The sequence below is a fragment of the Sander lucioperca genome, chromosome 24, assembly GCF_008315115.2.
Source record: "Sander lucioperca isolate FBNREF2018 chromosome 24, SLUC_FBN_1.2, whole genome shotgun sequence".
Classification (NCBI taxonomy): Eukaryota; Metazoa; Chordata; class Actinopteri; order Perciformes; family Percidae; genus Sander; species Sander lucioperca.
The window spans coordinates 12,100,196-12,128,160 of NC_050196.1; the positions used below are offsets into that span (position 1 = coordinate 12,100,196).

General features: G+C 40.0%; 2 protein-coding genes across 5 annotated transcripts in view; one reads left to right on the top strand and one right to left on the bottom strand.

Moving 5' to 3' along the window:
• Positions 1-23,988, bottom strand: part of LOC116044433 (gamma-aminobutyric acid receptor subunit beta-3-like) — a 63,612-nt gene extending 39,624 nt beyond the window's left edge. Inside the window, exons 1-2 of one of the 3 annotated variants that reach the window (XM_035998797.1) lie at positions 23,947-23,988; positions 20,133-20,681 (exon numbers count right to left, since the gene is read on the bottom strand). In XM_035998797.1, coding sequence (XP_035854690.1) covers positions 20,133-20,284 — 152 coding nt within the window. In that variant the 5' untranslated portion in view covers positions 20,285-20,681; positions 23,947-23,988. Of the gene's footprint in view, positions 1-20,132; positions 20,898-23,946 lie in introns of those variants that run through there. The other 2 variants (XM_031291585.2, XM_031291586.2) reach the window with 2 other exon arrangements.
• Positions 61-27,935, top strand: LOC116044434 (gamma-aminobutyric acid receptor subunit alpha-5-like). Of its 2 annotated transcripts, none has more exons than XM_031291591.2 (10): positions 61-662; positions 1,144-1,228; positions 1,992-2,116; positions 3,995-4,062; positions 5,199-5,419; positions 10,220-10,302; positions 16,083-16,226; positions 21,949-22,101; positions 22,346-22,557; positions 23,870-24,181. In XM_031291591.2, the coding sequence occupies exons 1-10, from the start codon at positions 638-640 to the stop codon at positions 24,179-24,181; spliced, it is 1,428 nt and encodes a 475-aa protein (XP_031147451.1). In that variant the 5' UTR covers positions 61-637. The 2 variants fall into 2 exon arrangements, with proteins under 2 accessions (XP_031147451.1, XP_035854691.1); XM_035998798.1 differs by having other exon boundaries at positions 62-662; positions 1,138-1,228; positions 23,870-27,935.
• The last annotated feature ends 30 nt before the right edge of the window (positions 27,936-27,965 follow it).

Below are 27,965 nucleotides of genomic sequence, written 5' to 3' on the forward strand. Positions count from 1 at the left end.
CCTATCGGATAAATGGTTGAAATGACTAAGCTAAAAGTATTAAACGGTTGAAACCCCGTGCACTGCCAGTGGCGCGCGCCTCCTCTTCCCAAACCACCAATGGGCAGCACCTAATATAAAATCATTAGCCTCTGTTGCAGCACTTCATACTCTCGCACCGGCGGTAGGCGGTATAGCGAAAGAGACGGAAAAAATGCGGAGTGAATCCAGTCTCCTTCGAGGCTGGCGGATAAGACCGAGGAGGCAGCCCGTGTGATGCTGCCGCCGCTGCCGCTGCTGCGACACCTCTGGTGGCGATGCAGGAGACGCGGTGCAGCAAGCATTAAAGAAGGAAGGCGCTGTAGCCTATAGGAGGAGAAGACCAGATAGACTACTACAACACCGCCTGACGGGGAACCGCTGACTGACTGAGAGAGAGAGCGAGCGAGAGAGAGAGAGAGAGAGAGAGAGAGAGAGAGAGAGAGAGAGAGAGAGAGAGAGACAGCCCATGGTGGAGAAGCTAAGGAGAAGAAGGAGGGGAGACAACCGACAAGCACGCGGATTAGGTGATTGAACCCGTGATCGCCCACATTCAACACTGCCGACGGAGACCCCAAGCTTGCAGTCGCTGTTTGGGGAAAAAAAAACCCCAAAAAATATGGTGGTGATGGATCTGCATTCAGGTAGCCCCCTTTTTTCTACCTTCCGGCTTTTTATAATTACACACAGCTGACATATAGGAGTGAGATTCATGTTTTTGGTGATGGAGAGAGTGGAAAAAGGTGATGGTGGAGGAGAGGAATGGGGAGGGGGGGGTGGCCCATATGAATTGTGATGCCTGGATTCAAACGCAGTGGAAGCTTTACATGATAGGGATCACACTGCACAAATCAACATGTATCGTATCCTAGCCTTTATAGTATCTGTGAAGTTTGTGAGGTAGATGTTTTGCATGTTGAACAGTTACAGCCTCATTGAGCAGAGATTGTCCCGGCGGCAGCTTGAGTTAGTGATTCCTGTAATGGTCTGCCTCTGTGAGTTGGGGTGCCTTATTAGGATTGCTAGACCTTTTAGTTCATCATATTTAGAGGATAGTGTAGTGGCTATGGTATTTGGTGATTTTCTGATGCAATTTTGTTCTTTTCTTTGTCTCTTCTGTTACAGGTCTAAACAGTAGACAAGTAAGCAGAATTTCAGTCATGACGAGGTTCGTCCTTTCCCTCCTGCTCCTGTGTGGATGCCAAAATAGGTAAACTAAGTAAAACTAAGTGGAATGCTATTTAAGTATATAGCTTTTGCATTCCTTTTATGGAAGCAAAATGTTTTAAAGTTGCTATTTGCTTCACTTTAGTCATTCAGTTTAATTTTCAGTTTGCAATCACAAATGGCTCCATCTGCAGCTCTGTAAATTACTCTCACATATGTATATCTATACACATATTTGTTTGATTCCTGCAAGCTCTGCCTTCCTCTCTCACTCTGCTACATCACTGCTTAAGTGGCTGTCCTGCACTCAAAAGTGAAAAAGATCTTTGGGGCAAAGCTGTTAGTAAATCACCGGAATAGTCCACTCTCATCTGAGTAGATCAATGGCTTTTAGATTGCATGTTCAAATCCAGCTTGTAACCTGCTTCTGTGTCTCTCCCTGATAATTCCAGTGCATGAACACAGTGTTCTTTGTAAAAAAAAATACAACACAAGTATAATTTTCCTCATTTTCTAGCTACAGAGAATGTGCTCATCCTCGAGACATAATGCCTTGCTTCTTGCCATATTTAGCCGGAGAACTCATTTGTTTATATTTGGATCACATGTCAAAGCCTTAATTATCTCTACTGGTAGTTGTAAGCAGTACTTATGTTGAATAATGAATCACTACAAGCTTGTCCTTAATGTGGCGAGCTAATTAATCACAATAACTGTGTCATGTTTGACGTCCTGCAGTTAAACCAACGCCAGGATGTTGTTTCCCCTCAGTCTTTTTACTCTTGTTCCCTTGTTTCCTCTCCTAGTCTCTGCCTGTCCTCCTCAGAGGCTCCGAAGGAGGCGGCCGCCAACGACAACAGCACAGTGTTCACCAGGATCCTGGATGGGCTCCTTGACGGTTATGACAACAGGCTCCGGCCGGGGCTCGGAGGTTTGCTGGGGATCTTATTTCAGCATCATTCAGACCCTTTTATTTGAAATCAACTCAGTAATCGTACATTCTAATAAGAGCTGCAAAGATCAATCGATTAATATGCCAACTATTTTGATAATCGATTAAACGGTTTGATTAATTTTTTAAGTAAGAAAAGTAAAACTTCTCTGATTCCAGCTTCTTAAATGTGAATATTTTCTAGTTTCTTCCCTCCTCTGTGACAGTAAACTGAACATCTTTGAGTTGTGGACAAAACAAGATATTTGAGGACGTCATCTTGGGCTTTGGGAAACACTGAACATTTTCTGACATTTTATAGACCAAACAAACAAAATAATCAAGAGATTAATTGACAATGAAAGTATTTGTTAGTTGCAGCCCTTATTATAATATCATAATGACACAGCCATCCTCCCAGCATGTTAACCTAGCCAGCTTACCTGGACTCTGCTATGGGAGGCCCCATTTCCCGCTGCCATTTCATGCACTAATTCATGGGAAATAGCTGTGAGACTGACAGATACAAGGGTAGAAACTGTGCGAGCAGATGTGGAATTTTGCTCCCATGTCAGCTCAGGTGAACGCAAACACATGTTGTCAGATGCTGTGTTTCCTTCTGAACCATGGCGAGGATCATGAACGCATCCAATCTTTTTCTTGTATGGTAGGGAGAGTAAATCAATCAGGCCATCTTCAACACAGTCTTCATTGTGCTGTGGTGGTTTATTCAAGCTCTTTACCCTGGCAACAGGAGATAACCTTGAGAGCCGACAAATTGGCATTCAAAGATGCAGATTTCTTTTTCTAAGGGCCCACTGAAATAAAAGCTTTGCATTTTTCATTTTCGCCATCCCTACCTCCACATTCTCTAATATCGTGGCACTTACTGCGTTTATTCCACAGATTTTCCAACCAGCTCTTTATTTTGTCCTCATCATATTGGTCCTCATTTGTTTCCCATCGGCATACAGTATTTGTCCCATAATAAGAAGAAACTAGGCTTTTTCATGCCGAATGCCTGATGTGTCATGGCAAAAGCCTGCTCTAACATCCTGGTAACGGTTGCTACCCTTGACAAGAGGGCCTATAAATACATACCAGAAAAACATTCAAGCCTTCATTCAGCATTCAACAAGCTGCTCTCCACAGCACGACCAATCCCGGCTCGCCAGCACCAAATTTATATGCATAGGGGAGATTTTGTTGGATTTGCTGGTACAAATGACAGAAATAATGTGCTACCTTTTTCACCTCATATTCAGAAGAAGTGCATTGTGAAAGAAAATTATGGAAATGTGTGGACTCATATGAATACAGAAAAAACACGGCTTTATTCAGTAGCTGCCATTCAAATGATGGCGGTTTTTAAATGTCAATACTGATTTTCTTGCTCGATATCTTATTTTTATCTTTAAATTAGACCATTTGCATGCCCCTTAGTTATAAGCCACCCATTTCCCCCATTTTCCTATTGAAGTCATTTTTTTAAGCAAAAAAACTAAAACATTATCTGATTCCAGCTTAAGTTTTGCTGATATTTTCTTCTTTCATATCATTGTAAATTGAATGTCTTTAGGTTTTGGACCGTTGGTCAGGCAAAAAGACATTTGAAAACATCACAGTGGACTTTTTAAACTATTATTTACATTTTATTGTTAGTTGCAGCCACTGAGCAGTTAAAATTCATTCATTTTATGTCGCTGTGGTCAGGGAAGAAGTCCCAAATTTCATCGAAAGACATTGACTTGCAGATAGCTGATGAACCCCAAATATGACCTATAAAGCTCCAATTAAAATTCAGTTAAATTGTGCTTTTCAGTGCCTTTTTACAACTTTTCCACACCTCAAACATTCTCACCTGTGCTGTCTCAACAGAAAATGTCACAGAGATCCAGACGAATATTTTTGTCACCAGCTTTGGCCCGGTGTCTGACACGGAGATGGTGAGTTGATCTGCAGCAAACACCATAGACACATAAACAAGCCCACACACACACACGTCTCCAAAGTCCACCCAGGCTACTGTCGATATTTTTAGATTGAAACATATATTTACATTTCATGAGACTGGTACCACTGCTCATGCTGTTCGCTGGAAGTACACTCATGTCCTAGTTGTGTCTTTGAAGATTGGTTCTTTCTTTTGGTTCTTTGCTTTCTTGCTAATGAGACGAAATTAATGTGGATGAGTTAAACATTTGAGATTTAATACAATGTGACTGGTCCATTCCAACTTGTTCCAAATGATTCATCCCTTTATTAATCTATTTTCTTATAGACTATAAGGTTTCACTTGAATAGCATTACATTTCCTCTTTCATTAAATCCTCTATTACACCCTGCCATATCCCTGGCACACTTTAACACAGCAGTTGCCACTTTCCTATAATTGACTTGAAAAAAGGTATTGACAAGGGTGCATGATTGATTAATGAAATGTGGCAAGAGACTTGAACAGTTTTGCGGTCCATAAAAGCCTATATGTCAGCCTGCTAACAGCACCATTATTCTGTGGGATGGAGTATTTGTTTCTTGTTTATTTGTTGTTGTTTTTGAACTTGAAGCGGGTCGATATTTCACACACGAGCAAATTTATGATGGATTTTTACACCGCAATGTTTGATTTACCATATCTGCAAAATCTTAGTGGATTTATGAAGGCATAAAGGAGGAGCTACTGTCATAGTGAGCGTAATACTGGACCATAGTGTGCTGATTGACAATTGACTGCAAAGAAGCAAGTTCAATGTCTGTCTTCATGCACTTACTTACTTACTTACTAGAAAATGCCCCAAAAACTCTATTAGGGGAGAAAATGATGCAGCAACAGAAACTAAGACTGTATAATTTAAAAATCTTGTTTTGGGTAAACACACACCAGATGAAATGATGCTCTGAAACTTGAGAGCTCCATCCAGAGGAAGTTCCTTTGCTTTTGGCATCCCTTCAGTATATTTCAAAATAAAGTGATCAGAGAGCAGACAGATTGGTTAACATGAGAGCAGTGTGCAGTTCGGCTCATATTTCCCGTCTTTTTCTAGCAGAACTCTCTAAAACCTCTCTTTTGCTCTTCCCTTAGGAATATACCATAGACGTCTTCTTCCGTCAGACCTGGAAGGACGAGCGTCTGTGCTTCAAAGGGCCCATGGAGATGCTGCCGTTAAACAACCTGCTGGCCAGCAACATCTGGACCCCTGATACCTTCTTCCTTAATGGCAAGAAGTCTATTGCTCATAACATGACCACGCCTAACAAGCTGCTGAGGCTGAAGGATGACGGCACTTTGCTTTACACTATGAGGTAGGTTCTAACACACACGCTTCTCCCACTCTGGCGTGAACATATGTAGTTTTTTTCCCTTCTACCTTTTAAAAAAACACTGAAAAATGAGCTATGAATAACTAGAAGTTCATTTGTTGTCCAAGGTTGGTGGTACTTGTTGTAACCAGAGATTTCATTCCTTTCAGATATGTTGCTAACCATAGAGAAGTACACTTATCTGCATAGTACTGTGGTTAAAGGTGGTGTGTTTCTATGCCAAAAATGTCTCAGAAATGAAATTAATAGAGGACACCTCCCATTTATGTGCCCTACCGCTTTTTTAAGAGCTTAGGTTAGTGAAGGAAAGGCGTTTAAGAGTACATAGAAATGTGGAAAAAAAAACAGCTAGCAAGGACAACATAATACACAATACAGCTTTGAACTCAAAGAAAAAATACAGTGATAGAAACCCTCAGAGTGTCTCACACTGTAGGATAACAGTGTCACCCGGTGGCCAATCGGAGGCATTTGATTTGTCCTGGACAAGTCTGTAGTACAGAGTAAATACATAGTAGATATTGCAAGTATTTCTTTAAATAAGAGCTGCAAAGATTAATCTATTAATTGTTTAGTTGCCAACTATTAAATTAATTGCCACCTTACAATGGGTTCCTTCACTCCTTCGTGACAGTAAACTGAATATCTTTAATAGTTGTGGACAAAATACGACATCTGAGGACGTCATCTTGAGCTTTGAAAAAACACTGATCACCATTTTCACAATTTTCTGACATTTTATAGACCAAACAACTAATCAATTAATTGAGAAACATAATCGACAGATTAATCAACAATGAAAATAATGGTTAGTTGCAGCCCTACTTAAAATCCTTGTATTTCTTCTTATTCTTTTACTTTTGTTTTTAAATTCATATGGAGACATACATGACGTAATGAAATATGAATGCAAATGAGTGAAGTGTCTCTTTAAATGTAGGTTTTGAGAAAAACTGCAGAGAGAGATCATCCATTATGAAAAGCAGCCTCATTGTGAACTATAGTTTTTGGCAGTGGCGTAGGGGTAAATAAAAAAAAGAGAGAAAGAAACAGGCCAGTTACCAGATGGTGATCACGCTAAACTAAACCGTCAGTATTTACAACTTAATTAGGAAATTGAGACACGATGCCTTTTAAAGTAACTCTCCGATGTACAAATAGTTGTTTTTGTTTAGTAGAACAGCAGTGTAACCACCAGGACTCACACTGACCTTTTGCACCATAGAATTAGAATAATTCTGTGCTTATCCTCAGGAGTTACTGGAGCTGCAGGACTTAATAGTGACTGTATCACGGATGAGAGCACTCTATCTGATCCCAGTGCCACCCACAGGGAGAATAATGCTGGATGGATGACAGATTATCCATATGCATCCACCCTGACATATATACATATCTAAAGAAGTGCGTATTTATAGTCACCTCTTTGTCACATGCATCCAACGCACACATGAACACACACTGCGGATGTCAGGCATGTCTACTGCACTAATCACAGTTATAGTGACGCTCAACTTTGACCTCGAGGCTTAACAAGTGAGGGATTGCGTAAATGTACGCACGTTCATTTCCATATGTGTCATTCTATGGAACTCTATGCATGTATTTATGTCCGAATGAAATAAATGTATACATGAGTGTGCATGCGAGAGAGAGCTTGTGCCTCCATAATCTAAAAACGGCATCGCATTTCCTCGCCACAGTTGAAATAAAGCAGCAGTAGGTTACTTTTAATCGTCTAATTATTACAGCACTGGGCTTGTCATTACCAGCGGAGCTTATCCACAGGCAGCGCTGATTTTATTTCCTGCATTAACACACACTAACACACACATACTCATCATTACAGCTAACTCAACAACAGCTTTTTGTTTCTCTATATGCCTGCTTGCATTATATGTCAGTTTTTCATTTTGTTATCTTTAGAATAAGGCAAAATTGATTATTTAAAGATTTTTATTTACAATTTCCTAACACAACTGTAGTTATACACATTATTTACTCTGATGTTCAATAAAGATTTAGGTGACCAACTGTATTACACAAATATAACAATCCACCTACAGTAAACAGTAACACTTATGGGTGCTTGTAAGCACTTACACATTTCATTCATAACATATAATAATAATACTTTCATTTATATAGCACTTTTCAAGCATTAAGCACAAGGTGCTTTCCAGATGAAAAGATTTATAAAATACAATTTAAGAACTTGTCTGGTAGTTTGAGTGCAAAAATATGAAATTGTGGCAGTCTCTGTGCAATAACAATAAAGGCTAAAGAGTTAAAGCACCTCCCCATAGGATTTACCCAGACACTCTGAATTAGTACACCCACACGTCCAACTCTTAAAACATGTACAATCCACTCTAGTAAGCAGAGGCACAGACATAGTCATGTCACATTACAAACATTACATATCCCCACACATACACACACACAATTTCCACATCATGTATGGGTGTCAACAAAAGCTCCTCTCTCATTTATAAAAGCATTACACTGAGGAGGAGCGGTTGGTTTTATGGAGCAAATTTCTATGCATTCGTCTCCGTGGATGATTTATAAAATGCCCCTTTTCAGCTTAATGCACATGGAGCTTGATAGCGGCCCATTATAGCCGGATACCAGATAGGTGGCAACAGCTCACACACACAGCTTTATATTCTGGTTGAGACCTCTATATTGCCAGGGAGTGAGTGCTTTACACACCATTATCATTAGGTACAGTTGAGTTGCCATTCTCATTCATGCTCTGTGTGTTGCCTTTAGACTTGTGGCCTTCTATGTAGTCATTTGAATATGGTACCATACTGACAATTACTCATTCTCATGTTTTAACACTTCTAACAGTTTATTTAACCTTAAAAACATGTTTTATTTATTCACGCCTTAGATATATTATATAACCCCAATTCCCATGAGACTGATTGTATGTGATACAAGTTGGGAGATTGTTAAAAATGTGCTTGTTAGTGTGAAAAGACAGATGGCGCAGCATGGTGGCTCAGTGGTTAATACAGCAAAAAGTTCCTGTACTCAAAACTCAGCCTTTTCTGTTTTGTCCTGTCGTCCAAGTTCTCGACTTTTCTGCAAGGTCAGGCATCTTGGAAAGTTTAGATTTCCCACAGGTGTGACGGTGCATATGCTGGTCTGTTTCTGGGGTGTTACCCCTGTGATGTATTGCTTTCCACTCAGTCCATACTGACTGAACAGAATCATTATTCTGAGCGGCTATTTTACTCCCGATATTTAACTTATAACTGCAATCATATGCATGGATTCTGACTTTAAAGGAGCTGATTTTCTGGCACAATTCACACCCCAAATTAAAAGAGCCTATCTTTACAGGCATCCCTGCTAATGGGGCAAGGCCACATGAATAATTAGGACATGGCATAATAGCCAACAGCCATGTTCTCATTTATTTATTTATCCCAAAGACATTCTTTCCTCTCCTGCATACACAACCCTTTAGCTGTTTTAGACACAATAATGCTATTGAATAATCCGACACTGATTTGGAAAGCAAGCTGAGCCCCAAAACAGTCAACTCTGTAGGGACCAGAGGTGGCTTCTTATCCCACTTTGTTATGCTTTGCTTGGTTTAATAATATAATTGGGGAAACCTCCTGCGGTAGATACATACAGTACATGCAGGAGGTTTTGGAGCATAAAGAAAACATGACCCAAGAGGCTTTTGCCGCATCTTGGTTTCACTGATGTCATTAAGATTATAATACACATCAGTGAAGGAAAAATAAAAACAATTAGCCTTATTCCGTAGCTAATGTTGAGATATATGCTGGAGAAATCTTTTCATGTAGTAAACATATGTTTTTGTGCACTGGTTTCCACAGCACTGAATTTCCCTTCATCCAGCCCATTAAGTTCAGTGAATCCACATTATCATATCACTGTATTACTGTTTATCATTGTGCATTGAGCAAGAATACCCAGGGGACCGGATTCAATCTAGGGCAGATAGCTAAAAAAAAAAAAAAAAAAATGATGATGTGTGTATGCTTGATTTGTATGCTTGATTCACTTAATCTCGTGGTTCTTTTTTAAGGATAGCGAGAGAGAGGTACCATCACGGCAGCTAAAAATGACAACATGTCGTGAATGACAAAATTAGATTAGATTTGAAAAGCTATGTATGTGAAGGATTGAATAAATCGAAATGTAGCAGGAGATGGATTCACCTCAAGTCCTTAGCGATTCAAATGGTGTCCATTAGGATTGTGTGTAATAATCATATTTGAACAAAAAAAAAAAAAGTCTGGCATGAGAGGTTGTCACCCAAGGGTCATTTTGAAAAGTTTCCCTATCTTTTATGGAGCTAAATAACACTGTGACCACCAGGTGGTAGTATTGCCACTGTAATACTAGTGTTTCTGTAAGGGAAATACTGCACTTGCAAGTGTCATGCATGAAACTGTACTCTCTCTCTCTCTCTCTCGCTCTCTCTCTCTCTCTCGCTCTCTCTCTCTCTCGCTCTCTCTCTCTCTCTCTCTCTCTCTCTCTCTTCTTAGTTTATGTCCTTTTTTAGATTGTTTTAATGGTTGTTATTGCAAAGATAGTGAAGCTGCGACATTCCTTCTAATTGTTTTTTGTACCCTGTAATTTTCAGCAATTGTAGCTGTTCCTGTAATTGCACAGTGCTTCATCGTACAAGAGATCCACATGCCTAGTTACACAATCAACGGTGGTGACTGCTAAAGTAAGACTATGATACATGGTGAATGGGTATAATGTATGTTTTTTTTTATGCATTAGACTGACCATATCAGCAGAATGCCCCATGCAGCTGGAGGATTTCCCCATGGATGCACACGCCTGCCCTCTCAAGTTTGGCAGCTGTGAGTAAAATCCCTTCTCTGAATGTGTACTTTTATATTTATCTTGTTCTACACTATATTTTAATCCCAGCTATTGTGATGTACAATGGTGATAATCAGCAATAAATTATAGTTTAATCCAAATATAGGGAACAATAAGGAATCATTTTGGCGTTTTGATAGAATGCTGCTGCAGTTAAAAAAAAAAAGTCATTATCTACTGGAGATTGCTGTCTTTGCTTTCCTGACATTAAATTGGCAAGTTCACTTTTAAAGCACTAAAGCTAAAATGCTAAGCTATTGTAACAGTAGCACAAGTGAAGTACAGTCAGCGAATTGACTGCCTAATGTGCATCATAGAAGAATAAGTTTGCTAACGTCAGCCATGCTGTTACGATACGGGTCATACCAGTAATAGTGAGTTCAGAAAGGTATACACGTACACTGACTGGGATCAACATACAATAGCAAGCAAAGATGTTAGCTGGACAAGATTCTTCTCAGGGTAGACCTATCAGAGAGGATTACGAACTGACCTTAGTCAAATCACTCGCAGTCAATTTAAGTCAATCGAAATGCATCGCAAAGGGGTTTTACCCAAATATGTTCCTGGCTAACAGTCAAGTGTGGACCTCTGATGCTGCTGATTTGAGCACCTTTTTTTAAATATATATATAAATGGTCCTCTACTATTACAAAACATTGGAAGAGGTCACTGAGTGTAGAAAAGAGAAGATTAGTACATGTTCTCCGACACTTAATTAGGCCAGTTATCGGAAGGGTTCTCCCCAATGCCTTCTTAAAAGGACGGCTTTTGTGGTTGCCCTACCTGTGAGGACATATAGAAACCTGAGTGACCCTGGTGGTATTTAAAGACAGATCTGGCCAAACGCCACACCTTGGGAGCCTCTCCAGCTAAAAGGATGAGGCTCTTACTGTATCACAAGATTTCTGCAAGACGCAGTCCACCCACACTCACTGTGGAAGGGAAGCACATTTGACTTCAATCCAATTACAGTGAGGAAGAGCTGTAGTGCCTTCTCTCTAATCGAATCGCGCCGGTGCCATGACCTGCAGGTGGGAGTTGTAAGTGTATAATAGGAATAATGTGTTGATGGCGACACTGCAGGTTCACAGGGCGAAGTGTCCTCATAGGGAGAATGTCTTTCCGTTCATTGTTTGTAGCGCTGAGTCTAAAACTGTGACATCTCGGGCTGACCTGACTACCTCCTGATTGAGCCTTTGTCCTGAGGGGACATCACGCCGTATACTAAACGTGCTGCTCCTCCACTTTCATTACTACAACGTGATGATATAGTTAAAATCTGCGATAAGAACTAAAATTTAAATAATAACATTTTTTAATAAACAAAATGGCTGAATTGCCTGACACAAACATTGTTTTAGTCCAGTAATCCATGACAACACTAAGCAGTATTTTGACTGTCTCAGCTGTTTACTATTGTACATCACTGGGGGATGAAAGGAGACCACATCCGATCTAATGAAAAATGGTCAAAAGTAATCCCTCATGTTAAAACTGAATTTGATGAAGCCATCTACAAAGACAGAGGGCCATAACTACAGAAGCAGTGAACATTAAAATATTCATGGGGTTTTTCAGGCTGGCCAGCAAACTGTGTAACAGTTAAAAAGCTTATAATGTTTTGAGTTTAGGCTGAATACTCAGTATCTACCAATGAAATATGTTTTTTTTTTTTTTTCTGTCCATTTTAACAAGTTTAAACAGATAATTAGATGTATCTCTGTGTGTGCTGTCTATCTACTATACATATTTATATTGACATTAATATAATTAATTAATTTTCAATGTAATATGTATTAAATGTGATTTAAAGGTATCTTACCTATCTTACTTACATATCTACCACATCAAATTGCATACATTCCACAAGAGTGGAAACTGAAATTTGCAGTTACTACCACTCTGCTAAGCTAACGTTAGTTACCTTTAGCTGGTATGATTGGTTTTACTACCACATCTATTTGTGTGGAATAACAAAATGAAAAGGATTACCAACATTCAGATTCCGTTCTTACCAACATTTTGACCAAATATGTAGTAATGGCAGTTTGGCTTTGTTATATGAGTTATATGCTCCATCCTGGGCCATATTTATGATGGTCATAAAAGCCTTGCATAAAAGTGTGCATTCATAAACCTGTCTTCCATAGCTCCTTGTATCACCCAATTGGTGACAGAAGCCAGGTATCCACCCAAATACTTTTATTCCCAGAAACTACTTTTGAAGGAACTAAAAGGTTCCTTGAGCCCACTGAATAGTGATATGTTGTGCAATAAAAGTATGAGGACATGCTCTAAAGTTGGTTCAAGTAAGGGCAACTAATCCCTTATTCTGGCCTACAGTACTTGTATCCTAATTTAGCTGCTGGCCTTCAGCCATACAGCACTCACATAGGGTTAGGAGTGCGAGTAATACTCTAAGGTATGCAGTTAATGGCGAGCACAGTAATGTGTAGCATTTGTTTCAAGATGCAATCCTTTTTCTTTAAACAAAACCAAATAGCAGCTAACAGTGCTGCACATTCTTATTTTACCATGCATCTGTGGGAGTTTGAACCATTAGAAACATTGGTGTTTGCAGCGAGCGTTGGAATTGTTGCCTCAGACACAAAAGCTGTAAACCTCTGTGAGGAGCTGTCTTGAAAACCATGACAACCACATAAAATGTGCCTCAGTAAAAGGCCGCAGGTTGAAGCCAACTCATACAGGCAGAAAAAACAGCTGCTAAAGAAAACGACTTTCTCCGAAATTACCACGATTATCATAATCAACAGTTCTTAGACAAAAAAAGACTTGTCATGTGGAACTTTGCAAAGCTGGTGTTTATGGCGAGGCGGATGTTTAGAAAACGCTTGTTCCCCGAATAAGTGTATAAAGATGTAGATGATGTTGTGAGGCGCGCAAAACCTGTTAGTAAGCAGAGGGAAAACAATAAAAGATGCAAAAGTCATCTCTCAGCTTATCTTGCCTTCAACCCACAATGATCCTGCTGAACATATGTAGAGAATCATTTTATGATTGATTGGAGCCTTTCATATTCTTAGATATGAATGTCTGAATTACTTGTATTAATAAACGTGAACAGCAGAAAGAAGTCCCAGCCACCATATCTGAACATCAGTGAATCAGTTGAATGAATCAGGACTTAGAGGGTCAAAGAGAGGGCTGGACCTGTTCTAAAGCCAAACCATGGCCCAAATTCTTGTTTGATTCGACTGTACAAGCTCTGCATTTGTCTTTCACCTGCAGACAAAGTTGACTTTCTCCAGACTGTCTTTACCACAGAAATGACAGCGTTGGTTCCTAACAACATATGTTTTATGCTTTCCCGCCAAGTGACCTTTTGCAGTTTTGAGATTAATTGACTGTTTTCTAAACCTCACCCGCATTAGTTACTGATGCTACGCCTGTTTAAGTTTTCCATTCTCGCACGGTACGTATGCAGTTTACAGTGATAGCAGTGGCTGATTTCCCACTCAGAATTCTCAGAATTTCTCGCTGATGATTGTTGATTTTACCAGCTCAAATGCTCGCTAGCTCGTCAACTTCATGAGTTGTTTGCAAACACAACAAACAGGATTGCTTCTGCAGTGTAGAGGAAGCAAACATGTACTGAAAGTTCAGAGTATTTGTTCTAACATTAGGCTGTTATGTTAGCTGACCTACTTGTTTGTATATTCAAACACTTTTTCAATTTTAACGTTACAAAAGATATATTTAAATATCGTTTTTAACTTTAACCTCAACAAAGTAAATAGTTTTAGTTGCCTTGAATTTGTAAGACACTGTTAAGCAACCATTTTGTTGTTGAGATATGAGGACTTGTTGGTTTTCTATTTTAGTACATCAGTATTCAGTTTTTGTTCTCACATTTGATCGTCCAGCTCTCATTACATACTGTTAAAAATCTGATGAGGAAGCAACCCTGTGGTAATTCCTGACAACTTGTGTTCTTCAGGAAAAAACACATTTGGGTTTGTGAAATACTCTGCATTTATCTCCATTCATATTTCAGGCAGCTTCACTCAGAGTGCGTAGAGCTAGTAAGTGATGAGTTTGGCTGAGTTGTGGCTCCCCTTGCCTCACACACAAGACGCAAGCAGCAAAGCATTAAGCGTGAACTGTTGAAATTTTGGCACAGGTGCACCGTTTTGCTGCCAAAGCCTTTAGCTCTTCCTCTGCGTAATGAAATTCACCAATAATCCCTTATTGCAAGCCAACTACCCTACAATTAAGGCACTGACCTTTGGCCTGAGAGTGCCCAAATTTAAAGACTACATATATTGTACACCAGTATGCAGCTGCCGATTGAGCACCCAGAATGGAAATACTCAAGTAAAGATGTTATCCACTGGACAGAAATAAACGACCCAGTTACGCGAGGCCAAGCTACGTAAGGGTTTCATTAGTGTTTGTGACAATCAGCAAAATAAGTTGTAATCATTAGAATGTTTTAATGTAGTTTTGGCTTGTCCTGTAATCGACAAACATTCCAGATCTAAAAAAAAAAGAGAGATAAATCCCGCTCTCCATGCAAGTTACAATTCATTTTTGCTACCTCAGCACACAGCATTTACTATTTATTTAACCTTGATTCAGGCCTTTAAATACCTTAAAGTACCTGGTGCTCCTATAAGTATAGCTTCTGTTGTGTATTGTGTTTTTATGTAAATGTGTTTTAATGTTTATTGTCTGGATGTAATATGATGTATGTAATGTACCCTTTTTAATAGCAGATTTTGCACATTCAAGTTTTGTCTTTTTGCACGCACAAAAGTAGACAAAGTATTTTCTTTTCTACTCTATTCATAGATATTCCATGTACATAATTGTCTAGGTCTCACTTCAGTTGACAAAAATACATTTGGCTGCACAGAATTCCTTGTGCACTTTTTCAACATGATTCATCCAGATTGCATGCATGTCTGACAGTGAACCCTAAAAGCAGTGCTTGTCACGGTAGAAAGAAATCTTAGCAACTTTCTATCCCCAGTATTAAATTGTAGCCTTTACAGCACATCAAAATAAATTTGAAAGGAAATTGAGCATCTACTGTAGGTGGGCTGATGCAGCCCTTCTCTCTCATTATTTTTCCTCTGAGCAGATAATTTCTTTTCCCAATTTCCCCTTCAGCCTGTCTATTTTTGGAATATGTTTTTTTAAGATCATCAATATTTTTTTCAAATCTTATGTATGATCACAAATAGATTTTCCTCCCTGCTCTCATTTTTAAAGGTTTGTTTTGTGTCTAAAATACCTTGAAACCTTGATATAAGGCTGATTTGGAACAGGTGACATTTTCTAATAAGTAGTGCACTTGGAGTGGGGGGTGGGGGGGGGTGGGGGGAATGAAATAGAAGGAGAGGCTTCAGAGTTTGAGCTCTGTTTTTCATCACAAGTGTGATGCAACACATTATGGTTAATCTGACTCGGTCTGGTTCCTGCCGACAGAGGAGCTCACCTCTGACCCAGAAGTGTGGTTCATCTATCCACCCACACACAGAGCGAAATTCTGTTTTGGCTGTAAGCCGGTGGTCTAATCAAAAAGTGCTAGAAAGACTGCATTAGCACTCAAATATATACAAGCACATAATATCATCGCTCATAATATGAGCGATGGCAGGGTTGGAACTAACTGTGATACGTTACTTAGTAGTTTAACTTGCATGTTGGATGTTCATATAATAAAAATGAACAAGTTGTATTGTTAAGTCACAAGCTAATTTCAAGTCATTTTTGTTTTTCTCTCTCTCAGATGCCTATCCGGTGTCAGAGGTGGTCTACACTTGGACTGAGGGAGCGTCTAAGCCTGTGATGGTGGCAGAAGACGGCTCCAGACTCAACCAGTACCTTCTTATCGGGTTAACCTCCAGCACAGAGAACATACACACAAGCCGAGGTGTGTGTGTGTGTGTGTGTGAGAGAGTGTGTGTGAGAGATATTATATATTTACTTATGTTTGAGTGCCCGACTGTATTAGGAACTTACTTTTACCAGGGTGTTGGGGTTGAGTGCCATAGATAAGGTAGAGAAGTACGGTTGAATTGTAATGAGAGGCTAATGGTTTAGCCTCTCATTAGAGGTTTGGGCCTTTTATGGGGTTTTGTGACATCAAGAAAGATATAGAATAATCCCTTACTCCTTAACCTTTTAAAGAACATAACATGAACTACATTATGTTATGTTAAGTATAGGGATCACATCGCATTTTCCAAAAGGATCTTCGACGACCTCCATAATGCAACGATTCTATCTTCACTTCTATTTTTCACTCATACAATCCCCATTATTCTCGCCCTTTCTTTTGCACCTTTTTCATGAGTGAATTCATACTATATGCGATGCACGATAAGTGTAATATCAAATAATGTGATGTAACTAATTCTGGATTCGAACAGATAACCGCTGTGAGGAGAGAGAGATTGGCGTGCGAGGCAGAGAGTAAATGTGGGAAACATTATCAGGAGATCAGAGTCAATGAGTGGAGGCTAGCGGAGGAGAGTAGCCTATCCCTCACACAACCAGCTGTCTACAGGCCCGGACAGCCCTGTCAAACAACACTTATCCCCGCATGAGCCCATGCACACACACACACACACACACACACACACACACACACACACACACACACACACATCCACACAAACACATCCAGCTAGAGAGAGACCTGAGACCTAGGGTTAATCCCCCCCATCCAACCACCCATCAGCTTTTGCATAAGAAGATGACATCACAGATCAGTGAGGGATTGGTTGGTTGGCTGTCGCTGAGTGTATCTGTGTGTGTTGTCTGTATGTGCTCTTGTACATTTATCCTCATGAGTAACAAATGTCCTCACCATAATGGTAAAAGAAAACTACAAAGTGAGGACATTTTGACCTGGTACACTCGACTGTAGGTTGTATCTGAGTTATGGGTTAGGTTTAGGGCCAGTATTAAGGTGAAACATTAAATAAGGTTGATTTTATGAGGCATGATTGAAGGCTTGTAATTTTGAAGTTCAGCATAATGGAAATAGTTTGACTTAAAATGTAAGTAAGGTCCTCACAAAGATAGGAAAAGAAATCTGTGTGTCTGTTTGTATGATGGGATTGGACTCGCTCTGACACGTGTGTGTGTGTGTGTGTGTGTGTGTGTGTGTGTGTGTGTGTGTGTGTGTGTGTGTGGGGGTGGGTGCTTTGAAAGGCATCTGCTTAATACTCTTATGTAAAACGGAACTGTAATACACTTCCCTCCAGTTTCTAGTAGAATCATTATTAAAAGTGTGGATTTCCCCAGTGTTTTTTTTTTTTATTTGCGCGCCACAACTGAAACCTTGCATTTGCTTTTAAGTAAAGGGTTAAAGGGTTCTTTGGTTGAGAGACTGCATTGCTGCCTGGCTGGAGGGCTGATTTGCTGGTTCACTGGCTGGATGGTTGATCGGTTGGCATGTTAACCAGTTTGCAAGTTGGGTACAGCAGTTGATAAAAGGTTGGCTGAAAGGCTAAATATCTGGCTGGCAAATGTCTTCTGGTAACTATAAAAAAAAATTAACTAAGGGTAAGGGATTTTAAATATCAATGCATGCAACATTTATAAAAGCTAAAGATGACAATGCACTGATACAAAAAAAAAGTTGAGAAAAATCAGGGTTGTGTGCAGCCTTCCTTAGAAACAGAATTGTAAAATTTCATTTTTTGTATTAAGTAGTCTTGTGGGAAATAGGGCTGTGTATTGGAAAGAATCTGGCGATACGATACGTATCACGATACATGGGTCACGATTCAATATATTGCAATATATTTCGATACTGTGCAAAAGGCGATATATTGGGATTTTTTTGAAGTATAATTTTAGAAAAACTAATATTTAAAAAAAGACATGATGTGCATAAAAGTCAAAGAAGTTTACTTTAGGTAAACAATTCAGTACACAGAAAATCAAACTGCCAGTTTGGGATTGTGGTTCACAGGTTCTTAGTGAGCAAATTTTTATATGCTAAAGTAGGCCAAAGTTCAGCCATAGGTACATTGTTAGCATCTAACAAAAAGTCAGGCACTGCTAGGCACTGTTAGGCAAGGACACTAGTGGTGCGTCTCAGCATAGCTATCTAGCGGTAGGGGGTTTAAACACAACATAAACGTGAACTACTGTCTAACATTTGCACGTTAACTAAAAAAAAAATATTAGTATTGCGATACTCAAGTGTATCAATTTTTTCTTACACCCCTAGTGGGAAATTCATCCAGAATATACGTGAAACAGACTTATATAACCAACTTGTGTATACATTCAGTGTTCACCCAAATGCATTGTGTGTATCCTTAAGGCCTTACACACCTCTTTATTATGCATCTAAGCTAGCCATGTTTCATCGTCGTTTTTTTTCCGTCAAATTCTGCCACATTTCCAGCATCATTTCAACCAGTTCTGGCCTCCTGTGACATTATTTATAGACACCAACTACTCCTATCTTCTCATATCTGTGATCAAGACCAGGCATAAACAACATTACAGAGGATGACATAAAAGAGGATGCCATTTCATCTTTTTGTTTAGAAATAACATCATTAACTTCAACATGTAATCAATAGCCGTGGTCATTTTATATGTATTTATATGTCCGACAGTTTACTTGACATTATTTGTTCACCCCAAAACCATCGAAACTGCCATCTGTTGTTCTGATTATTACAAGAAAATGCTACACTGTGTATCTGTGAATTTCATTTAGCCGAAGGACTAAAAGCAGTAAATCGTCATTCATGCAGCTCAAAGCTTCTGTCTGGAAAGCGTCCAAATCAGTGGTGGAGATAACTGATGAGTTTTGGCTCAGAGGTCACATTCAGTCCAGTAGGTTAATTTACTTTCTGTATGTGTTTGACTCTCTTGCTAATAACTCTTACAGTCCAAATATGACACTTTTAGCTATGCTAAACATGCTAACATGCTTTAAATGGAGTGTTATCCCCTTGGATTCAGCAGACAAGGGTTTCTGGAGGTGTAATCACAGTCTACATCATGTAATAAACAACCTGAAGCCAGTTTTGAACTTCAGCAACAACTTCTCACATTTGCTTGTATTGCATGCTCCTGCTAGACAACTATATTGGATATTCTAGTATGTACAAGCCTTACACGTCTCAAGAAGATCGGACAATTAGAAGATATGTTCTCCAAAAGTCAACCATGGCTGGACTACCTTGGTCTAACTATTGTTCCCTTGCTTGATTAAAATAAGTCTGACAGCCACCTGCTGTTTTATTGGGCCTAGACAATGTTATGAAGCATGTAAACATCAAAATTCAAAACAGCAGTCAATGAATGATTGTCTGGCCTTTCTTGTGTTGTTACTCTGAGCAGCAGCAGTTTGTCCGCTGGCTGTGGCTGCGTGGCCTCAATAAAAAACTTTTTTTATTGGTTGATAATGAACATAGATCTTGAAACCTCACATATGGAGGGCCACAGCTCAAAATATTGCATGGATGTGATGTGAGCCTTTAATTAGCACATCTAATCTTAGACTGCACTTTCATTTGAGGACATGAAGAAGGAGATTAGCCCATACGTTTCTCTTTAAAGACATCTTAAAGGATGTGACTTCTACCATCTTAGACCACAATATCCTTCCAAAAATAACTCATGACTTTAAAAGTAGATAAGACGTACTATAGCAACAGTTCTATGTACAGTTTGTAGGACTTGTAAAGAATAGTATGCTTTGGAATATTTTAGCTCATTGCCAGAGGATAATTACTAGTTTGGACCTTTCTGTTAACCCTTAAGGCAAATGAGCGAGTTAAAAAAACATTCTTTTCCTACTCACCAGTTGACCAGCATGGCAGCATTGTTCCCCGAGATAAAAGGAAGTTCCCCTTGGACGTTGCGAAATACAAATCCTTGGGAGAAAAGCAATAAGATCCACCAGAGGAGCATGTTCCTCCTCATTCCTCCGCCCCCAGTCCTGTCGGGATCCATGCATCAAGGGCAAAGGTGACCCTGGGGTGTCCCAGGTTGGCAGCGCCTGGATGTGCCTCGATGTTTCCGACAGCAGTAGAAGTTGACGGGGTAGCTGTGAGCCAGACGGCCTGGAGTCATGAGGGCGTGCGAGGGCCCAGGTGATGGGGTGGCAGTAAGAACTAACGGTGTTGTGGATCTCCTAAACGAGGCATGGCCGTGGCGGTGATGTTGATAACTGTTGTATACAGCTGCCGTCAGCACTGAGCGCCTGCGAAATAAACAAGTTTACTTCACTTTCAGGCTGCTGTCAGTTGATGATGGGATCTCCACAGTGCATTTTCTGGACTGCTTCCTCTTCCCCTTTCCCACGCCAGCCAGTCCCATCAAGAACATTTGATCATTATTCCACAAGCAGCTGTAAAATAAGAAAAAAACAACAACATAAAAGATAGAAAATTTCCACACGGTTAGCCTCCCTCCATCCCACCAGTGATTAGCAGCAGCGAGTGTCCCTCTCCGTGGAGTGTGTGCTGAGGTGTGTGTCTGTGTGTTTGTGTGGTGGCTGTCTGTCAGCAGTTTAAAATCATGCTTCATGTGTGTTTCAGAGTGTATATGTGTGCGTGTCGTTGCCTGAATTGGCAGGGCGGACTGGGCGGGGCTTAGAGCTCTGTGAGGATCCCAGGACAGGAAGCCTCTCCCCCTCCACACTCCCTCTCTTTCTCTCACTGATGGCAGGGTGCAGATTGTAACCAGGGATTAGGGAGGTTCAAAAATCCGATTTTGCCTGGAGAAAGCCATGAGTATTACTGTGTGTGTGTGTGTGTGTGTGTGTGTGTGTGTGTGTGTGTGTGTGTGTGTGTGTGTGTGTGTGTGTGTGTGCGTGTGTGCGTGTGTGTGTGTGCGTGCGTGCGTGCGTGGGAGAGAAAGGGAGTCTGTCTACATGTGCCCTAGTGTGTGGAATATGGTCATTGGGTTTTTCATAGTTTACCAGCACCTGCAGTCACAAACTGCTGCAGAGGATTTTTTAAAGCCTCAAATGCAATCTTCTCTTGTTTAACTGAATATTGTGTCCCCTCTCTTTTTATCTCTCCACCCTCGATACACTTTCTCTGGATTTACCTCCAACTGCCATCACCCCTTTGTTGAATCCCAGACTTTAACCACATAATAATCTATTGTCATGTCCTCACAATAATTAATGCCGCTTGCTCCCATTTTTCAGTTTAATAATGGTATTAAAGTCAGGTTCATTTTGCCATTAGGTTCAACTGCATATGAAATGTTCTCTTTATGCCAGATTCATTTTTTTTAACTGTTCCACCTCCGTAGCTTTCCATTCTACAGTTTGCATGAAATTTGCGCTGGAAGGAGGAGAGATACATTAGTTGGGGGGAGATGAAGAGAATAGTTTATGACCCCTTTTTAAGCTGTCAAGTTTGTGGTCATAGAAAGTAATTCAGCCAATAATGATTATGATGTCCTATATGGTAACCCAACACCTGTTGTGCTGTAAGGAGGTCAAATCACATATTAATAATTCAACTATGTGCAAACAATATTTACCCTGCCGTGGTTCAGCTTAAAGCAGATATCTCTATCATTAAGAGACATCTACTGTACTGTAACCACTCGCCTTGTTTATTGTCCCTATCTAACTTTATATCCTTGTTTTCTCCCCTCAGGACAGTATACAGTGATGATGGCCCACTTCTACCTGAAGAGGAAGATTGGATATTTTGTCATCCAGACGTATATGCCGTGTTTCATGACTGTAATCCTGTCCCAGGTGTCATTTTGGCTAAACAGAGAATCAGTTCCTGCAAGGACTGTCTTTGGTGAGTGAAGCCGCTTATTTACTCATTAACTTCGTAACGTTTTGTTTGTCTGGGTAATATTCCTGTCATGCACATTCACACAAGGGAGAATAACAGTTGCCCACTGAGCAGCAGCACTCCAGTAGCTGGCAGTTAAGAGTTATTAAAGCGCCCACATTTGTTGAGTGAGGGGAGACTGTTACTCGTTTCCAGACGGCCTGTAAAAACTCAATTTAAACTTGTCACGGTCTTTGTTTGCACCCAGGGGTGACCACTGTGCTGACCATGACCACCCTCAGCATCAGTGCAAGGAACTCACTCCCTAAAGTAGCCTACGCTACAGCTATGGATTGGTTCATTGCCGTCTGCTACGCTTTCGTCTTTTCTGCCCTCATCGAGTTTGCCACGGTGAACTACTTCACCAAGAGGAGCTGGGCCTGGGATGGCAAGAAGGCTCTGGAAGCACAGCCCCCTAAGGTACAGCTTGTGGACACTACAATACATATTTAGGTGCAAAACACCTTTAAGAACAACACATTGATCACACCACAAATTCAACTTGGGGGTGTCTGTGCCATGCTAAATCTACTTTAAAGGTCCCATATTATGCTTATTTTCAGGTTCATACTTATATTTTTTGTTTCTCAAAACATGTTTACATGCTTTAATGTTAAAAAAACACATTATTTTATTCATGCTGTCTTCTTGAATATACCTGTATTTACCTCTGTCTGAAACACTCGCGCTTGTCTCTTTTAGCCCCCCTCCCAAAAAAGCAATATGGGACCTTTAAAGTATCACTAGTTACACATGTTGTAGCTCATAAACTAGAAATCACCAATACTTTATATCTCAATTTGTTAGTATGGTCCTTTTACAAAGGATTATTTTGATGATTTGGAAAATACACTAATGTGGATGCAAATTCTTATGGAATTAGATGAGAAGATCAATACCACTCTCATGTCTGTATGCTAAATATGTAGCAAGAGCCAGGAGACTGTTAGCCTAGCTTAGCATAAAGGCAGAGGGAACCAGCTAAAGGAAAACAGCTAGCCAGGCTCTGTCCATAGATTTTCTTTTTTAAATATGCCCACTCTTCTATAGCTCATTAATTAACAGTAGGGAGGCAGATTTTGTTACCTTTGGACAGAGCTAGGCTAGCTGTTTCCCCCTCTTTCCAGTCTTTATGCTGAGCTAAGATAGCTGTCATCTGGCTCTAGCTACGTAGTAAGTGCACAGATATGAGACTGGTATGAATTTTTTAGTCTTAGAGCAAGAGAGCAAATACACGTGTTTCCCATTTTCTGTATGGGACCACTTTTTCCATGTATAACTTTTATCTAAAGTTATCCCAAATGGCAAGTAAGTTAAAGTAAGTTTTGTGTGAATTGCACTAAAAAAAACTATGAAAATGATTTATATAATGTACTAAACCACATAAACTGAATCATGAGTCATCAGGATATAGATATCACTTCACAACATTGATTATGATACAAGTTGCTTTATTATTACTATGCCCAGGGAAACTGCCATATATCTGTTAGCAGCATCACTCAAAAATATACCTGCATATTGCAGTCATCATAAATAAATAAAAATCAGACTGCTACCTGAGGGAAATTCAATTACACAGCACCCCCGCGTTTTATCGGAATGTTTTGCCAGAAATGTTTCCCTTCTGTAAAATCACTAATCATTCCAGACAGAATGAAACACATTGATTATCCAACACTGGTAATAGTTCAAACTAATTCACTGCTTAATGTAATCTGTCCCGCTGTAGAAACGAGACCCCATGGTGCTGTCCAAAAAACCTAACAACGTTTGCTCGGCGGGTGTCAACTACACCCCCAACCTCACCAAGGACGTGTCCATCTCCACGATCTCCAATACAACGTCGGTGCAGCTCCGAGCCTCTGAGACCAAGATGGCGGACCCCAAGAAAACCTACAACAGCGTCAGCAAGATCGACAAGATGTCTCGGATAGTGTTTCCTGTCCTCTTTGGAACCTTCAATCTCGTCTACTGGGCCACGTACCTTAACAGAGTACCGCTGGTGGAAGGAGTGGTGGAAGGAGTGGTGACGTCAACGTAATCTTACTCTTTTTTTCCCCCTTTCTTCTGAGTCAGACAGTTTGTGTAAAGGATTAAGTTTGAGAGTGGGTGGACTAAAAGGAAAAGGGGCTGTTGTAAGGTCAGTGCCCTAGACGAAAAAAATAAAAATAATAATATCCAGGCTTGAAGAACAAAAACAAACTATATTCCACTATCTAATTCAAGCACTTTGAATGGATGCAAGGCTGCAACAGAATCCCTTTCCTGTTTTTCATGGCCTAAAAAACTGCTCGATCACAAAGAAACTGCTTCTAAGACCATGTCGACGAGAGAGCGGGTGCTTTGCTTCTCTCTCATCTATTCTGCTGCAGTTTGCATGACGCTCTTCTCAAAAAGAAACCATGGACTTCTCTTTGTCTTGAATACCGACCATGTATATGTCAATCACTGCTTAAAGTATGGGTGCACACTCCATTGCTACTACTTGAGGTTTTAGATCAAAGCATTTTGAGCAATTTCGCCTAAATTTAAACACATTTTTATCATGGAGGCTTGAAATGCACTGAGCTTATACTATGGAAAAGAAACTGCTATATAACATGCATTTGAATTTGGAATATTTATTTAAAAAATTTACTTAATTCAACACTGTGGAAGAAACATCTCTTAAGATTGATGCTGCAAGTGCATTAATAATTTAGTTTTATGTCTCTTTTAAAAAAAAAAATGTTCCTATTGCAGTGGGTGTTTTGTGTGTCTCTTTGTACATTTTTACTTGAAGGTTCAAAGGCTTCTGCTGCAGGCCTGGTTTCCCAAAAGCATTGTCAGCCCGAGTCTCAGTGGAAAATGACGGGAAAAAAACGAATGCTACCTGCGGGTGAAAAAAAAATGTATTCGGAAGATTATTCAGAGTTTTTAAATGAAGAGATGCTTCTTCCTTCATAAGAAATTTAAAAAAAAGTCGTCTTCTAGAGCAGCTTGCTAACAAGAGTATTAGAAAAACTTCTTTGGCCCACTTACACTGGGTGACTAGACAGCTGTGGATGGTGTGTTTACGACAAATTTAGGATTGGATATATGTGCTTTAACTGAATTTTGAGCCTGGGTCACTCAGCTATGAAACTAATATTCACAGTTGAAAGACCAGTGCTCAAAACTCAAAACGAGTGTGTCACATCCAGATCAGCAGAGTTTGGAGACATTTAGGCATGCATCCATCTTGTTGATGTGTGCATGGGCAAAACCCTGCAACTCTACCAGCTCCAGAGGCCGGTGTGACAAAGATTAACTTTGAATATGGCTTAGATCAAACTAACAGTCAGACTTCAGATAGACGTGTAAACCAGCCTAAGGCTTTACAACTTAAGTAGGACTAATTTGCCATGGATTCTGTGTTAATTAGGAGTCTTTTCAAACTGGAGAAAACACGACTGACCAATCTCCGTTCCCTACAGCGAAATTCTGACCTTTGACCTCCCTATGGGGGGAAAAGAAAGAAAAAGTACAGCAATCAACCGAGTATCATTATCGGAATATTTTTCTGCATTCTGGTACTATAACTGTATCAGATGAATTGCTCATTTATATGTCCGCATAACTACACAAAAAATCCTCATGGGAGAGGTGAACAGCAAACTTTTCTGTAAAGGCCTGTGGCTTAGTGGAATATGCTGGAGAACTAACTGGTGACATGCTAGCCAGCTGGGACATACAAGCGCTTGTCAGTAACAATGGCTGTTCTTCTATTTTGTCTTTCCTGAATGAATTTGAAATTATGGTGTGATCAGGCCTTTTAAGCTACAAAGATTTGGGGAAATTAGACCGAGTCTCATAAGGGAAACATGTAAATAAACTTTAAATTTTCAACTTTGCTTTGACACAAAAGAGACAATGTTGAGATTTGCACGTTTGAGTTTCAAACGTCAGCAATGCCAACGTCTAATGTCTTTCAATTTCTGAAGATGTTTTCACTGATATCTTTCTTGATGTTTATGTGCACATGTGTAAGATTTTCTTTGTTATTGTTGCTTGTAGAAGAGCTTACATCTGATCAAACTTGGCTTTTGACCTTTAAGTTTTTGTTGATCTATTTCTACATTGACTTATTCAAACTGGAAGCAATGAGCACACGTTGTGGCATTTAGACTGGATCCCACCATAGCACAGCATGCGTGACTTGTTGGACTATGGTGAGACATACTCAGGAACTAAAGGACCCATGCTCCCAGCAGAAGAGTCACTGTATCTTTAATCTCATGGATTTAAAACAGTGCAGTTGGGAGCTTTGTCAATGATACAATGGCTTGGTGAAAACCCATATAAATAAAGACGACATTAGCTAATGTACCTGCTTTGCTTTGTGAAATTTGGACCTACAGCACAAATTGTCACAATATCAGCTTAAAATTCATCTTAAAGTGCTTTTATTTTGAATTTTTGTGCCATAATTTCCTGTAGCGTTTTTGTGCTGGTTTGAGTTGATGTTGAATCTGCATTTTATGTGAATCTAAGGTGTTGCTATCTGTCAAATGCTCAGTGGGTGTCTATCGGCAAAGCTACATTTCAGTGCTTGTCAAAGTGCAGCAGCAGTGTAAAAGGAAGTCAAATGAAATGCAGTTGAAAGGTGATCTATACATCTGTCTGTCTGGGGTCACCATGGCAGCAAGTCCTCATGTACAGATCAGACATCCTTTCCCCGGTAACAACCTCCAACCTCTGTATATGTTCCTCCACTCCCCAATTGTTTCTGACTCTGCTGCTTATACACATAATCAAGAAGCTAATTGGCCCTATTCTTTCTGATTACGCCTGCAGTAGTTGAGTCTATCACAAAGTTTGGAGCTGAACTGCTCCAGTGCTGCTTTATTATCAGCTGACAAAGCCTTATTTTGAGTTATATTACCAATGAAAATTAAACAGTAATACGCATTTTGGTCCCTTATCATGAAAGTGTGTTTAGCCTCCATTATTTTCTCTATGGATGGCAATGTCGTAAAACATTCCCATCAGCCTTAGCTGTAGTTTCTGTGCCAACGTAGTGCTAAGCAGTGAATATTAGCCTGCTAACACGCTATGGTGACCATCATACCTGCTCACCATCAGCATGTTAGCATTATCATGCTGACATTAGCATTTAGCTCAAAGCACTGCCGTTTTGGCCCACTGACAAAAGCTGAAGTTTTCCCTTTTATAGTTTACAAAACTTTAACATAATTTTCATAAATAGACCACTGGTTGACTTCTGTCCATCCATGCATCTTTCTTGCCATTCAGGAAATGAGTGCCCCTATCTATCCATTCATCCATCCATTTAACCACCCCTCTCTTCTCTATTGCCAGCCAAGAAATGATTGCACACCCCTCCCTCCTTCCTTCAGCTACTGTGACAGACTCATCTGCCATACATCTGTTAGAAAAGGGATTTAGTTCTGCTTAAGTTACTTTCACCCATTCAGGGGGGCCCCTTACAGCAAAGCGCTTCACTCCATTTTAAGCCCCGACTGGCCGTGCCGATGACAAATGCTTGTTTTTCTTTCTGTCTGGACAGCTGTGGCTGGTGCGTGTTCAGGACAAATTTAGGATTGATTATATGTACTTTATCCAAAGCTAGCTCATGGGCAGTGAAGCAGACTAAAGTTATGAACTTGGGTCTCTCAACTGGTGAATGTAATGCACATGCAGCGCTCATCTTAAACAGACTTTTGCAGGGCTGCGATCGCAACAGTTGTTTATTCCTGGAAGGCTACAGACGGCCATTACACATGCAAGAAGTTTATCTTGCTTTAGAGCATTAAAAAAAAATATTTTTTTCTGGAGTGAACATT

Excerpts from the sequence above, each read along its gene's own strand:
- LOC116044434 (XM_035998798.1), top strand. The coding sequence starts at position 638 with ATGGTGGTGATGGATCTGCATTCAG. Across the intron at positions 1,229-1,991 it reads CTGTGTGGATGCCAAAATAG|TCTCTGCCTGTCCTCCTCAG; the intron begins GTAAACTAAGTA and ends TTCCTCTCCTAG. Across the intron at positions 16,227-21,948 it reads GAACATACACACAAGCCGAG|GACAGTATACAGTGATGATG; the intron begins GTGTGTGTGTGT and ends TTCTCCCCTCAG.